Below are 12,716 nucleotides of genomic sequence, written 5' to 3'. Positions count from 1 at the left end.
TTCCAGGGTATAAGGTTTAGAATTAGACATGCTGGTATATTCTAACACAGTCCTCAGAAAATTGAGTAACTTGTATCACACATGTGGGAAAGTGGTGTAAGGATTTGACTCAGAAGGCTTTTGATGATGGCTCAGTCCTAAAATCAAACAGCTGAGCTGAAACAGCTTCACTGCTGTGTTAATTTATCTCTGTGGTGCCATTTACACACCATCTCTCGGTGGCTTTACTAGGATATAGAGGTCCATATGAATTTCTCTACAAAGTTAGTTGAATTGCAGCAAATCCAATTAAACTGGGAAATTACTCACAGTCAAGAAGCAGAAATGGAAGCAAAAAGATACATCCTATCTAGTGGGCCAGCCAAGAGGGAGAAAGGCAATTTAGTGAGGATAAAATACCGTGGAATTTGGTCTTGTCGGCCAAGTTTGATCTTCACGTTCTGAACTAAAATGAAGAAAAGACAGATTAAAAAAGAAACTTTTCATAATTCCTAGTTTGCAACTGTGATTTTTGCATTAGTCTGATTCAAATGCAGTACGGTGACCATGTTCCAGAAACACATGTATCTGTCTAGAACTAAAAATCAGGAGTACTTTAGGGCATAAAGGCTGATGTCTGTAATTTTGTAACTGCATTCACGAAAGTTTTTTACAAAGAGTGTTTTATATGTTTTGCTGTTATAACATATACTGCAGATAAAATGTGTAATAAACTTCATGCTTCTATTTAGTGGGCCAGTTAGTGTTGTACAACACATTGAAGTACCTTGGATAAATTGTTGAATTTTTATTTTTGTAAGAAGGAGATGTTAATAACATCCATAGATATTTGAAGAAGGTCTTCACTTTAGACTCAGAAATAGCAGTGTTTTGTACCTCTGTGTCATTTTAGGATCTTTGCTTTTGCCATAGAGCCATCTCAGCAGAAATTGGCTCCCTTGCATCCTGGGTCAGAGGTGTTAATGTGACGCACTGTGTGTACTTTGCCTGTTTCCTCTGGCCTTCATGAGGAGCTCATTGTTTAGGCCATTTCTGCTGTTTGTAGTTCACTTATCTTCCTCCTGTTGAAACCGAGGCTATGAAAGAGTAAGGGCATAGAATGCTTCTAATTCTGCCCTTTTCTTTATTGGCAAATTAGAGATGGATAACAGTATTCAAATCATTTTCACCTTGAGAGAAGAGCAGTGATGGTCAGTTGAGGTTTCCGTAAGGCAAATCAAATTAAGGGATAAAATGTATTAATTATTTGTTGTTGCTGTCAAAGTTACCTATAGTAATGTGTGTTTCATCCTCTGTATTACTCAGTTTTAGCACTGATTTAGCTTTCTTTTTCTCCAAAGATTGCAGCTAAACAAGCTGCAGCTGCTGCTACTCAGACTATTGCAGCTTCTCAGAATGCAGCTGTTTCCAATAAGAACACGGCAGCCCACCAGCAACTTGTGCAGAGCTGCAAGGTAAACACAGCACAGCCCATGAGAAATGACTCTTGAACTCTGCTTTATGGGGAACTGATGAGGATCACCTTCTGTGATACTGTTACAACCTCAGAAGGAGCTGTAAAAAAACCAGACTACCGTTCTATGTGCTCGTGTGTGGATTCTGGAGAGCCCCCATTTCCTGTATTATCTGTGCACTGCTGTTTTGTGTGGAGCTTTGCAAAGCTGAGCTCCTGTTGGGCCATGTAACACTTGGCTGTCACACACTCCTTAGGAGAGGATGCAGTGTTCAGTAACAACCAATTCACCTGAAGTAAGAACTTTTACTACAAGTTTTGGTATGGATCAGCCGGTGATGGAACACAGAGCTGTGCAGGAAGCACTGTACAGACAGGTCCAGTTGCTCAGGAATTTGAGATTCCCTGACTGTGATTCTAAGCCTTGGCCATGCATTCAGTGTATGAGGGTGATCTTCAACAGGGGAAGATCATCCAAACAGGCTGTTGTGGTACATGCAGTGAAATGGGGCTGAGGTCTGCTGTGGGATGAAGATAGCCTTTGGATCCTCCATAATGGAGGATGGAGTAACAGTAGTAATTTGTACCATAATGGTGTGAAATTCTTATTCAACATATCAGTTATATAATTGGTTATATAACTAAACTTATGCTATTCTGATGTTCTGCCTCCAAGCAACTGGGTCCTTAAATGTCACCATAAAAACATAAGTGACAGACCTTACAGTGGGGTTACCATGATTTCTAGCTTGAAGTTAAAGCTGTAAGATCACAGATTTCAAGGTATGCCCAAAGTCAAGCACATTTTGATAGTTCCAAGCTAGAATTCAGAGTCTGAGGAGAAGCTGTTCCCTTTTGTGTTTAAGCCATGATTGCAAAAGACAGTAGAATGCAGAAGGGCAGTTATGTGGGGAACAAGAACAAAGCCATTAAAGATAGTATTGTTAAAAACCACATCAACATTCTGCAATTACTCCTTGTCATGGTGCAATCCTAAGGAATGTTGGAATTTAAGACAGCTCAAGTACACTTCATAATTGTGTTGTAGAAAGCTGCTATTTCAGTATAATTTTTTTTAAGTGCAACCTGATAACTATTGTTTACTGTTCATTCTAATTTGGTCTTGATGCTCATTTATTAGATAAGAGAAGAGCCAGTATCTACTTTTTTACATTTTTGTGGTGGTGGTAATTTAGTATTGCACTGTTCAAGTGTTATTGTGAAATGAAGGGACAAGGACCATGAATGTGGACAGTCCAGGAATAAAGTCTTAGCACTCTATGCTTGCAAATGCTCCAGTCGTGCTATGAAGTGTGTGTCGCTGGGAGCCAAGGAAAAGTAGGCTGAGGTGCTTGTGTGGAAAAGATAATGTTTTTCTGAAAGCAGAACATCCTCTGGAAAAAATCTATCACCTTCACTACTGGCATTTGAACATGCAAAGGAAATAATTAATACTTTATGTAGACAGTTGTGCATAAAAATCTTGGATTGTCTTGTAGGAGCCATTAACTGATAAGTAGATTGAAAAAAATATTTCTGAAGTAGAACATCTCTAAAAAAAGTCCTATTGTGCATTAATTTGATTCCATGCATCCTAAATTAATTCTGTGACAGCACAGGAGTATTTCACTTAGGAATACTCGGGTTATCTTTAAGGGGAGTGGGAAGCCTGCTTGTTTTATTTTCAGAGGAATTCTTATTTATTTACTGAAATTCTTTTCCCTTTGTCTATTTTAGAATGTTGCAGACCACATTCCTCAGCTGGTGCAGGGCGTAAGAGGAAGTCAAGCTCAGGCAGAAGACCTCAGTGCCCAACTTGCTTTAATAAATTCCAGCCAGAATTTCCTTCAGGTGAAGTGAACCAATCATTGCAGTAGATGCAAAAGATTTTTTTTTTTTTTTTTTAGCGCTATATGTTTTCATTTGTGATAAATAACCAGTAAACTGTTGAGAACCACATAAAGAAGTTCACTGCAAAGTATGAGCCACAGATGGGGAGAACTTAGTTCTTCAGGTTAGGTGGCTAAAATACATTGTATCTGTGGAGAGTGAAAGCTGTGACGTTGAGGTTAAAATTAACAAGAAAAAAAAGTATGTTTCTGGAGAAGAAACATTCATTGCTGTGCGCTTGCCTTCTGGGAAAGAGTTTAAAGAGCAAGATGGAGAGAATTTAGTATCTTTCTAAGTAGAGATCTGAGTCTGAATATGTGACAGGCTGTCGTAACCTTTTTAGGCAAGGTAAACTTGGTGTTGCAGCGAAAGTTTCAGAATTGTTCAGAAATAAAATTAATACTAGTGTGGGGTTTTAGATATTAGCCTGCATAATAGATCTAGACTGACACTAATTTGACTGTGTGCTTTTTCTATAACATCTTAAAATAGAAAGGTAGACTATTGAGTATTGATAAGAAAACTATTGGCTTATTATTAACATTACAAGAAGCAACACCAGAAACCCATTTTCTGTGTAATGTCATGGTCATTACTTGGTATCAGTTATTATTCCTTAAATGTGGTTGCTGTTAGCAGTTTTTTATGGCCCTGTGTGGGCACAGGGATCACAAACCATGTTCTCCCTCTGTTTAAGTATTTGCTCTGTGATTCCATCTGGAGTCATTCACACGATTGATCCATCTCCCCTGTGGCTGTATGTGTGTGCACTGGTGATGATGAGAATTAGCAAAGGTTTTTAGCTGTATTAGCAGTAATCTCTGTCTAGAGGCATTGCTTGAATTTCAGTTTCATAGAATTTTGGCAGCGGTCTCTACCGCCTCGACCTGATTGTACCACATGAATGCTGAATGGCAAAATTTCACATTTCAGTATTTTTAAGTAATCTACATGGGTATTCAAAGGCCTCAGGCAGACATTGGAACCAATGGAGTAGTCATTGTCCCAGGAAAGCACAGATGAGTCCTGCTGAGAGGAGTTGGAAATGCGACAGAATGATGTCAGGGTGCTCCAGCTTAAGGAGCAGGAATGTGGTAATCATTAAAGAAAAATCTAGAAACCTCCTGAGTGTGTGAATGGAGGAAGTAGTTTGTTTATTAAATCCTAAGCCTTCTTTCAAGAAAATGACCTGGTAAAACCAATTGTGTTCACTGTTGTTCTTTGAACAGCCTGGAAGTAAAATGGTGGCATCTGCTAAAGCTGCTGTCCCCACAGTGACTGATCAAGCAGCAGCCATGCAGCTCAGTCAGTGTGCAAAGAACCTTGCCACCAGCCTGGCTGAGCTGCGAACTGCCTCCCAGAAGGTAGGTCAATACTGGGCTCACCACCTCAAACAAGAGGAGTTTTTGTCTCCCCTGAGGGAATGGCTCGTGCTCAGGCAGTGCTCACCTCTCTCTGCCGTGTTTTGTGCGCTTTGCTCAGACTCCCAGGTGGCCTCTTGTCACGATGGAAAGGGGAAGGAGGAGTGACAAGAAAACTGAACCAAACTTGTGCTCCCCATTCCATCCTAGCCAAATGTGAGCAGAGAACACAGCAGCACACCCAGCCTCTGAGCTGCTGTTACACTCGAGGGAGAGCAGGGAAAAGGGAGCACATCTCGTGCCTCAGCAAACCAGTGAGAGCCCAGCTGCAGCTCTGCTGTGCTTACTGCTCTGATTGTGAACTGGAATCATCATCTCTAAAATTCAGGGAAGCAGAGGCTCTCTGTGTTTCACGCGCAGATTTCTAAACTGTGTGGGGCTGAAAAAAACGCAAGTGGAAAATCTGGTCTTTTTTGTGTGTGTGTGTGCGTGTGCGTGTACACTGAGGCCTGAAACCAGGATTGTAGCTTTGAGGTGGCTACATCTGAGCTAATGCTAAAATTTCCATCTCATACTGGTGAATGTGGGCTGCCACATCAGGGGTCAGTGTGATTTTGGTCATGATGCACAGTGGGGCCAAGGGGGAAGTCCAGAGTGCAGCAGTTACTCTGTCAGTGCCTGGGCTGCCTCCTGTGAAGGGACATGCACACAAGCCAAGTGCACCTCATTCCCTGGTGCCTCTTAGCAGAGCGTCATTCTCTTCACAGACTGAAAATACTGTTCAGGAGTTTGCAATCCATGATGTGTAACACTTAGGGGGTTCACAATGGCCTCTAAAGTAGGAAGAGAAACAATACAGATGGGGAGATTCTATCTGAAGCATTTGCTGGTTTTGAAGGTTGTATGCAGCTGCTAACAGTGAACTGCTCTGATTTCTGAACAGGCTCATGAAGCTTGTGGCCCAATGGAAATTGATTCTGCTTTGAATACAGTCCAGACACTCAAAAATGAACTGCAAGATGCGAAGATGGCAGCTGTGGATGGACAGTTAAAACCTCTCCCAGGAGAAACTGTAATTGAAGAAGGATGTTCTTCATTTAAAAACAAACAAAGTTAGCTGTTAAAAAACTTAAATATTAGAGGCAAAACAAGTCATGAGGCTTTGGATAAGGATGATGCTGATAGGATTTTGCACTGATTCTCTTAAAAAGAGTGTATGTTACTACTACACCAACAGTATGTTCTGTAGTAGAGTTACTCTTAGGGCTGTAAGGCCTCCTTCTCTGTTGCACAAATTACAATTTGGTAACAGTAATGCTTTGGTCATGTCAAAAAGAATTTCTTTCCAATAATGATCAGGACAGCCAGTTCTAATAGGCTTAGAAAGCAAAATGGTTTATTTGGGGGGGGTGAGGGGGGGGAAGCTCTTCCTAGATGAAGGGATTTACTTGTATTGCTAATTATAAAATAGTTTTATTGTACACATTACCTAATATGTTAATTTATTTCATCCTGAACAGGGAAAACGTGCTAGTCAGATTTCAGGAAACTATGTGTTTATTCAGTAGATGAGGTGAAAGTTTAGGTTTTTGTGGTTTTGTACTATTTAAAATGAAGTGTATTTTCTCTGAGCTTAAACTAAGTATTTTACAATTTTTTACAGCTTGAGAAATGCACTCAGGACCTGGGAAGCACATCCAAAGCAGTCGGTTCTTCAATGGCTCAGTTGTTAACTTGTGCTGCTCAGGGCAACGAGCACTACACAGGTACTGTTCTATTCCTAATGGCTCTGTGAAACCTCTGCTTTCCAGCAAATACTCAGTGACAGGTTTTCTTGTCACAGACTGCTTAATCAAGGCATTACTCCGTTTTTTTGAATGCTGATGGTGAATTGTGGTATGTTACAAAGGATTGTGAGTGTGACTCGTGCTTCATGAAAGAACGGTGGTGCAATCTGCTCTGTCTTTAACCAGAATCACTTGGGACATCTGTTGTTTTTGTAAAAATGTGCCACTGAAACTCTGAAGGGCTGAAATAAAATGTGCTGCATTTTAAAGGTCAGCGCTACTGGAAATGTTGCTGTGTCCTGACAGAAGGTTTAAAGGGTGCCTTGGACATGTTTTGAAGCAGCAGGATCTGAACTTAGCGGGGACAGCTTGGTGACATTGAGAGCTGCTTCTCTCCCTAAGTGTCACTGGTTCAAATGTACAATGCAGCTGCTCTGGCTGATTCATTGGGCACATTGGCATAGTTTGAGGTAAAGCCAACAGGAAACCTGGGCACACAGATTCTACAGTTTATTTTTGTACCTGTGCTTTTAGTTTAGAAACAAAAAACACCTTAATGAGAAAAAGGCTCTACAGGAGGGACAGAAGTTTACTCGTAGATGTAAAAATGTCCTTATTTCTGTTAGAAGTGCAAGCTGTTGTTGCAAATGCTCCCATAAGGGTTTTTTATCTAATATTACTGGTAAAATGCATCATGGCAATTACCACTTCATTGTTCATAATTGCATCTGGGCACTAGAACTTAGGGTTTCTTTCATTTGAAGCAGATGAAGTGTCATAAGAGTGGCTCATGTTTCCATAGTTGTGCAGAAGTAGGTGCTGGGTATCGGGAAAGGGAGTACAGATACTTGCAGCTGATAATGAATAGCTAAATCTGGTATAAATTCTCTTATCATTAGAGTGTAGGAAACCCTACAAAGCAATGAGTTCCTTTTCAGTAATTTCATAAATAGACCATTATTCACATAATCCTACACCTTAGCACTGGCGCTGATAGATATCCTTTAACATAGGCCAGACACATCACAGAAAGTAACTTTATTACATCCTTTCTGTGACTTCATTGAGTTATTTTGATGTTTTTACTCAGTGATGTTAGATTATAGCAAGTTATATCATTCCTAATCTCTTGTTCTTGCAGTTAAACTATTGTTGTGCTGTGGCTCTGAACTCCTGTACACCATTCTTGCAGACAATCACTTCCCCCATAGCTTGGAGTATGAGTTTTTCCTCATCTACAGGTTTTAGCTTTTCTTCTTTTTCAGTGCTTCACTAAGATGTAGTCAGTGGTGTAGAGAGCTGTGCCCAGAGTGTGTGTGTGATTCTTCTTTGGGCTATAACATTTACTTCGTGGCTTCACTACAGACAATTCTCAAAGCAAATGATCCTGTGTGTTTCAGATGTGTTCCTGTCTGAAAATTTTCTTTCAAATTGCATTTGCAGTGTTGTTTTGCAATAGGATCATTACCTGCCAGATCATGTTATGAAATACAAAGGTTGTCTTTAAAGGTACTAATGGAATCCTTGGTGACATGTGACCGTAGGAGTTGCTGCCAGAGAAACTGCTCAGGCCTTGAAGACTTTGGCTCAGGCAGCACGAGGGGTGGCAGCATCTACCAGTGACCCTGGGGCAGCTCATGCCATGCTGGATTCGGCCAGGGATGTCATGGAAGGCTCTGCAATGCTGATCCAGGAGGCCAAGCAGGCCCTGGCTGCCCCGGGGGATGCAGACAGTCAGCAGAGATTAGCCCAGGTAAGCTGGGACTTGAGCAGCTGCAGGAGCTGTCAAACACCCAGGGAATTTACTCCAAATCAGCATTCAGCAAGGAAAGAGAAGGACAGAAAATAAGGCTGCTAGGTATGGCAACTTTCAAAAGCTCTCAGACTGTAACATCGTGCCTTATGTTAAACAGTGCAGGTGGTATAAAGTCTGGTATTTTAGTCATCTCTTAGAAAAATATATAGAAATATATCACAACATATGTGAGGAGACTGCTAGACTGCAAAAATGAGATAGCCATTAAACTGATCATTTTCAAATAAAAGATATATATCCATGTTATAATCAAAAAGTGAGTGCATGTTTTCTTCATGTGTGGCAGCACTGTGTTTGAATACTTTAGGTGTGACAGGTTCTTTTTTTACTGATTTGAAAAGTTCTAGAATTGGCCTGCATTGTAAATAATTTCTTATGAAGATACCTTTGTTTTAATCAGAACTTTGTAAAAAGTAGCATATAATGAATTTCTGTGATTAGTGTATAGATAACTTCAGTGCTGCAGCCTTTTTCCCAGGTGCCAGGAGCAGCTGTGGGGCTGCCCTGCCAACACTGTCCTGTCACATGGATGAGCCGAAATAAAGAGTTCAGGTCAGCAAACTGAGACAGCTGCAAGCCTCAAAAATGTTCCTGTGAGGGTCAGAATGTAGGAATTGCTGGCTATGGAGCAGAGGCTGTGCCTCCTGTTAATGACCACTTGAGCCTCTCTGTGTGAACATGTTCACTTGTGTGTTGTAGGTGGCAAAAGCAGTGTCTCACTCCTTGAATAACTGCGTGAACTGTCTGCCTGGACAAAAGGATGTGGATGTGGCCTTAAAGAGCATTGGGGAATCCAGCAAGAAGCTCCTTGTTGATTTGGTAAGATGGCTTTCAATGTGGAAATATGTTTTAGAAAACTGAGCAGCAGATCTGGGTTCACCAGGTGTCAAATCATTTAGTAAATGTGCCTTAAGTATACTTCATGTAAGCTGTGTTTGAGTTTATGCACCCTTAGGCAGCTGCTGTTGTCATAGATTGGTATTAACTTTTTGGTTTTGAAAATGGTAGCTATGACTTAACATTCTGAAGAATATGAAAATTAGAAAATTATAGTTCATCTCCAACCCAGTTTACTTGAAGGGGCATTGTGATCTGTCAAAAAATGCCTGGTCATTTTGTTTAAAGAGCAGAATTGTTACTTTGTTTAACTGCATTCATGTCAAAAAACCCTTTTTGCACTGGTAATTTGCCAGAAGGTTGTACTATTTGAACAGCTTTGTATTCTGCATCCATCACTGGCCTTGCTATTCTGTGAATGAAGGAGGAATTGTATTTTGATGCATTTGTGCAATGCCTTTTGATAAAACCAGGGGGGTTTTTTACCAAACTGGTTTACTAGAGAGAGTTTAGAGTAATTCTGAAGAGCTGCCAATACTTGTGTTCCTCGAAAAGCTTACAGACGTGTCTGTCCCTCGAAAGAAGCAGCAGGACACAAGTTGCTGGACAGATTCCTGTTGACAGCTGTCCCATGGTTCCAGCTCACTCCTCCATTGCATTTGGTATTCTCAGTATTTGTTGAACTCTCCAGTCATGAAAGGCTGGCATGGTGTGGCAGACAATAAAATACTGAACTTTGTCTCTCACAGCTACCTCCGAGTTCCAAGTCATTTCAAGAAGCTCAGAGTGAGCTGAACCAGGCAGCAGCAGACCTGAATCAGTCAGCTGGAGAAGTTGTCCATGCTACACGGGGCCAAAGCGGGGAGCTGGCTGCAGCCTCTGGGAAATTCAGTGATGACTTTGATGAATTTCTTGATGCTGGTATTGAAATGGCTGGCCAAGCACAAGTAAGTTCTTGATCATGCTCACTGAGGGATAATCTTGGCCATAACCTCTGGCAGTGCATACATTGTTTATGCAGCACTGCAGTGCAGCGCAGCATGCTGTGTGTGTGATGTTTGTTGTGAGGGAGTCATCTGGAGCTGGTTATCTGGAAAGAAGAGAACACAGCATTTGCATCTTCCACAGGATGTTGGTATTTGTTTCTGTGTCCGGTCAGAAATACAACTTCGTACTCCTCTATTTAGGTTGAACTTCAAAGATACAAAGGTGTGCTGAGCTTCTGAGCTTGTGGAAGGGATTTACTTGCATTTTGGTGGAACTACCATGGAGCATAATTTGGGTGAATGCTGTTCAAAATATAGCACCTTTCCTTGCTACTTTTGAAATGTTTTAAGTGGATGGAAGAAAAGATGCTTTGATATCGCTCCGTGGTGCTGTGGACCTGCTACAGAGTGGAGCAAGCACTTGAAGAGGGCTGCCCAAGATGCCATCCTTGGGTCTGACAGCAAGCATGTGGACTTGTGTTCAGTGCTTTAAAATCTGGCAGAATTCTGCTCTGATGAACTCTTAACAGTCAGGAATGTTGTCACATGTTGCTGAGCTCATTCCTGGTAGCTGGAGATACCACCTTCAGGGTATCTTACTGGATACAGTTGTGCTGAGCTACAGTAATTAGTCATTTGGCAATGGTTTAGCATAACAAATGTCAGCTTATGAAAGGGAATTGTGTATCAGAAGAGATGGAGGGAGGACTTGCAGCAAAAAGGATATGCAGATGGTTTTGCCCTGGTTAGTAGGAGGACCCTGCAAACCTCAGAAATGATTGCCGCTGGAAAATGGCCAGAAGGTCCTGAGCGTGTGAGTCCTCTGAAGTCATTTATGAAATGTCTGTCTGGAGCAGATACTTTGTAGAGAGAGCTGGGTAGAGAGATGTAGCAGTGGTTGGTGGTTATTCTCCATCGGAAGTTCATTGTTCAGGTTCCAGATGTGTGAAGTGAGTTAGGCTCCGTATACAGCTGACTCTGAAAGTCAGTGATAGTGAGGTACCTGACTGTCTCTCTAGCTGTGGACCACATTGACTTTTAGAATGTTTTGTGTGAGATGATACAATGAAGGCAAAGGTAGAAATGATATTGCAAATAGCTGCTTGAAATGAGAATCCAGCTGCTGATGACCATGTGGATTTGCTCATCTTGCTGACACGGGATGGTAACCAGCTTAGTTATTAATGGCTGATCTTTCAAAAGAGAAAGCCTTCTGTCTGTAGTTACTTGGCCTGAACAGAAGCAGTACCAGCTATTTTGGGTGACTAGCAAAATGTAGGGTTAGGGAGGAAGTAGAACCTAAATATAGAGTAAAAACTCTTCATATCAGATGAATAATATGCAACCTCTTTACATAAAACAGACTGCTTGAAAAAATGGGTTCACTTCTACTGATCATTGGCAGAAGGATCTAGTCACAGCTGTTTGCTGTGAAGATGCAATACTTTTCTGCAATTGTATTTAAATATAGGTTTTTGTTTTCAAGCAATGGCTTAAGATAAGTAATAGAGCATCCAAGTCAGAATGTTGATCGAAGTAGGTTTATATAAACTTATTTTCTTGGGAAAGATGACTTTCTGGAGGATATTTTTGCGTGAGCAATCCCAGTTAGATGCCTGAGAGCTGCGGGCTGCACAGAGGATGCCGGAATTCAGAAAGCGTACACTGACTGAATAATGTGAAGCAGTTGTGCCAGGCAGAGACACATAAGAGTCTGGACAACAAAAGCATTGTTCAACAAGTAGTGAAGTTTCTCCATTGCTCATTTGTGAATAGTACCACTGTTAGAAGCCGAGCTATTTGTTGTAAGGGTCTTTTTCTGTTCTGTAAGTGAAGCTAGAGGCACCTGTCTAAGGGAATAGAGGCTTGGGCCATCCTTCTCTGAGCTCACGTAGGTCACTGGTTTCAGGTGGATAAACAAACTGGGTTTCCATGTGTGCTTTTATTTAGCACACTCTCTTGATTGCTAATTTTGTACTTAATGATATGCTGCTGTGGCTTTCCAGACTAAAGAGGACCAGATTCAAGTCATAGGTAACCTCAAGAGCATCTCTATGGCTTCCAGCAAGCTCTTACTGGCTGCCAAGTCTCTGTCTGTTGATCCTGGAGCTCCTAATGCCAAGAACCTCTTAGCAGCAGCAGCAAGGTAAGGACGTGTTGCTTTGTTTTCCTGGGATATTTGCTTTTCTCTATTGTATTTATATTGTGCTGCTTCTTCTGCTATTGACTGTTAACTGGGTGGTTGGAACCTGTAGTTCTGTTTAAATGGAAGTAGGCCAGAGGAGAGTTGCTTATCTTGGATACTTCCTCAAGTGGTATAACTTGTTACCCTTGGTGGAAATAGGAACCAGTATTTGAAGACTTGGCCTGGTTTTTTGAAAGGAACTTGTGTATTTTACCTTCTGTTTGCTCACCATCTGTCTTCTGACAAGGCAATAGCTAACATTAAGCCTCTCAATCCCAGAAAGAAAAGAAATTGAATAACATTCTTAGATAAAATGTGCTTAAAAGTCACAGCTACCTATCACTAACAGTGTGTATGATCAGGAATGCTTGAAAGGGTTAGATGCCACATTTCTTCAGTGG

At 41.2% G+C, this 12,716-nt stretch overlaps 1 protein-coding gene across 9 annotated transcripts in view; it reads left to right on the top strand.

The window, feature by feature from the left end:
• TLN2 (talin 2) overlaps nucleotides 1–12,716 on the top strand; it is a 140,489-nt gene that overhangs the window by 82,961 nt on the left and 44,812 nt on the right. For all 9 annotated transcript variants that reach the window (XM_040076962.1, XM_040076956.2, XM_040076958.2 and 6 more), the window contains 9 exons: nucleotides 1,341–1,454; nucleotides 3,191–3,304; nucleotides 4,573–4,707; nucleotides 5,648–5,776; nucleotides 6,368–6,470; nucleotides 8,036–8,244; nucleotides 9,007–9,126; nucleotides 9,894–10,091; nucleotides 12,137–12,276. In XM_040076962.1, coding sequence (XP_039932896.1) covers nucleotides 1,341–1,454; nucleotides 3,191–3,304; nucleotides 4,573–4,707; nucleotides 5,648–5,776; nucleotides 6,368–6,470; nucleotides 8,036–8,244; nucleotides 9,007–9,126; nucleotides 9,894–10,091; nucleotides 12,137–12,276 — 1,262 coding nt within the window. The remainder of the gene's footprint in view (nucleotides 1–1,340; nucleotides 1,455–3,190; nucleotides 3,305–4,572; nucleotides 4,708–5,647; nucleotides 5,777–6,367; nucleotides 6,471–8,035; nucleotides 8,245–9,006; nucleotides 9,127–9,893; nucleotides 10,092–12,136; nucleotides 12,277–12,716) is intronic.

Source organism: Hirundo rustica, chromosome 13 (genome assembly GCF_015227805.2).
Source record: "Hirundo rustica isolate bHirRus1 chromosome 13, bHirRus1.pri.v3, whole genome shotgun sequence".
Classification (NCBI taxonomy): domain Eukaryota; kingdom Metazoa; phylum Chordata; class Aves; order Passeriformes; family Hirundinidae; genus Hirundo; species Hirundo rustica.
The sequence above is the reverse complement of the archived record's forward strand: the minus strand, read 5'-3'. Positions and strand labels throughout refer to the sequence as shown.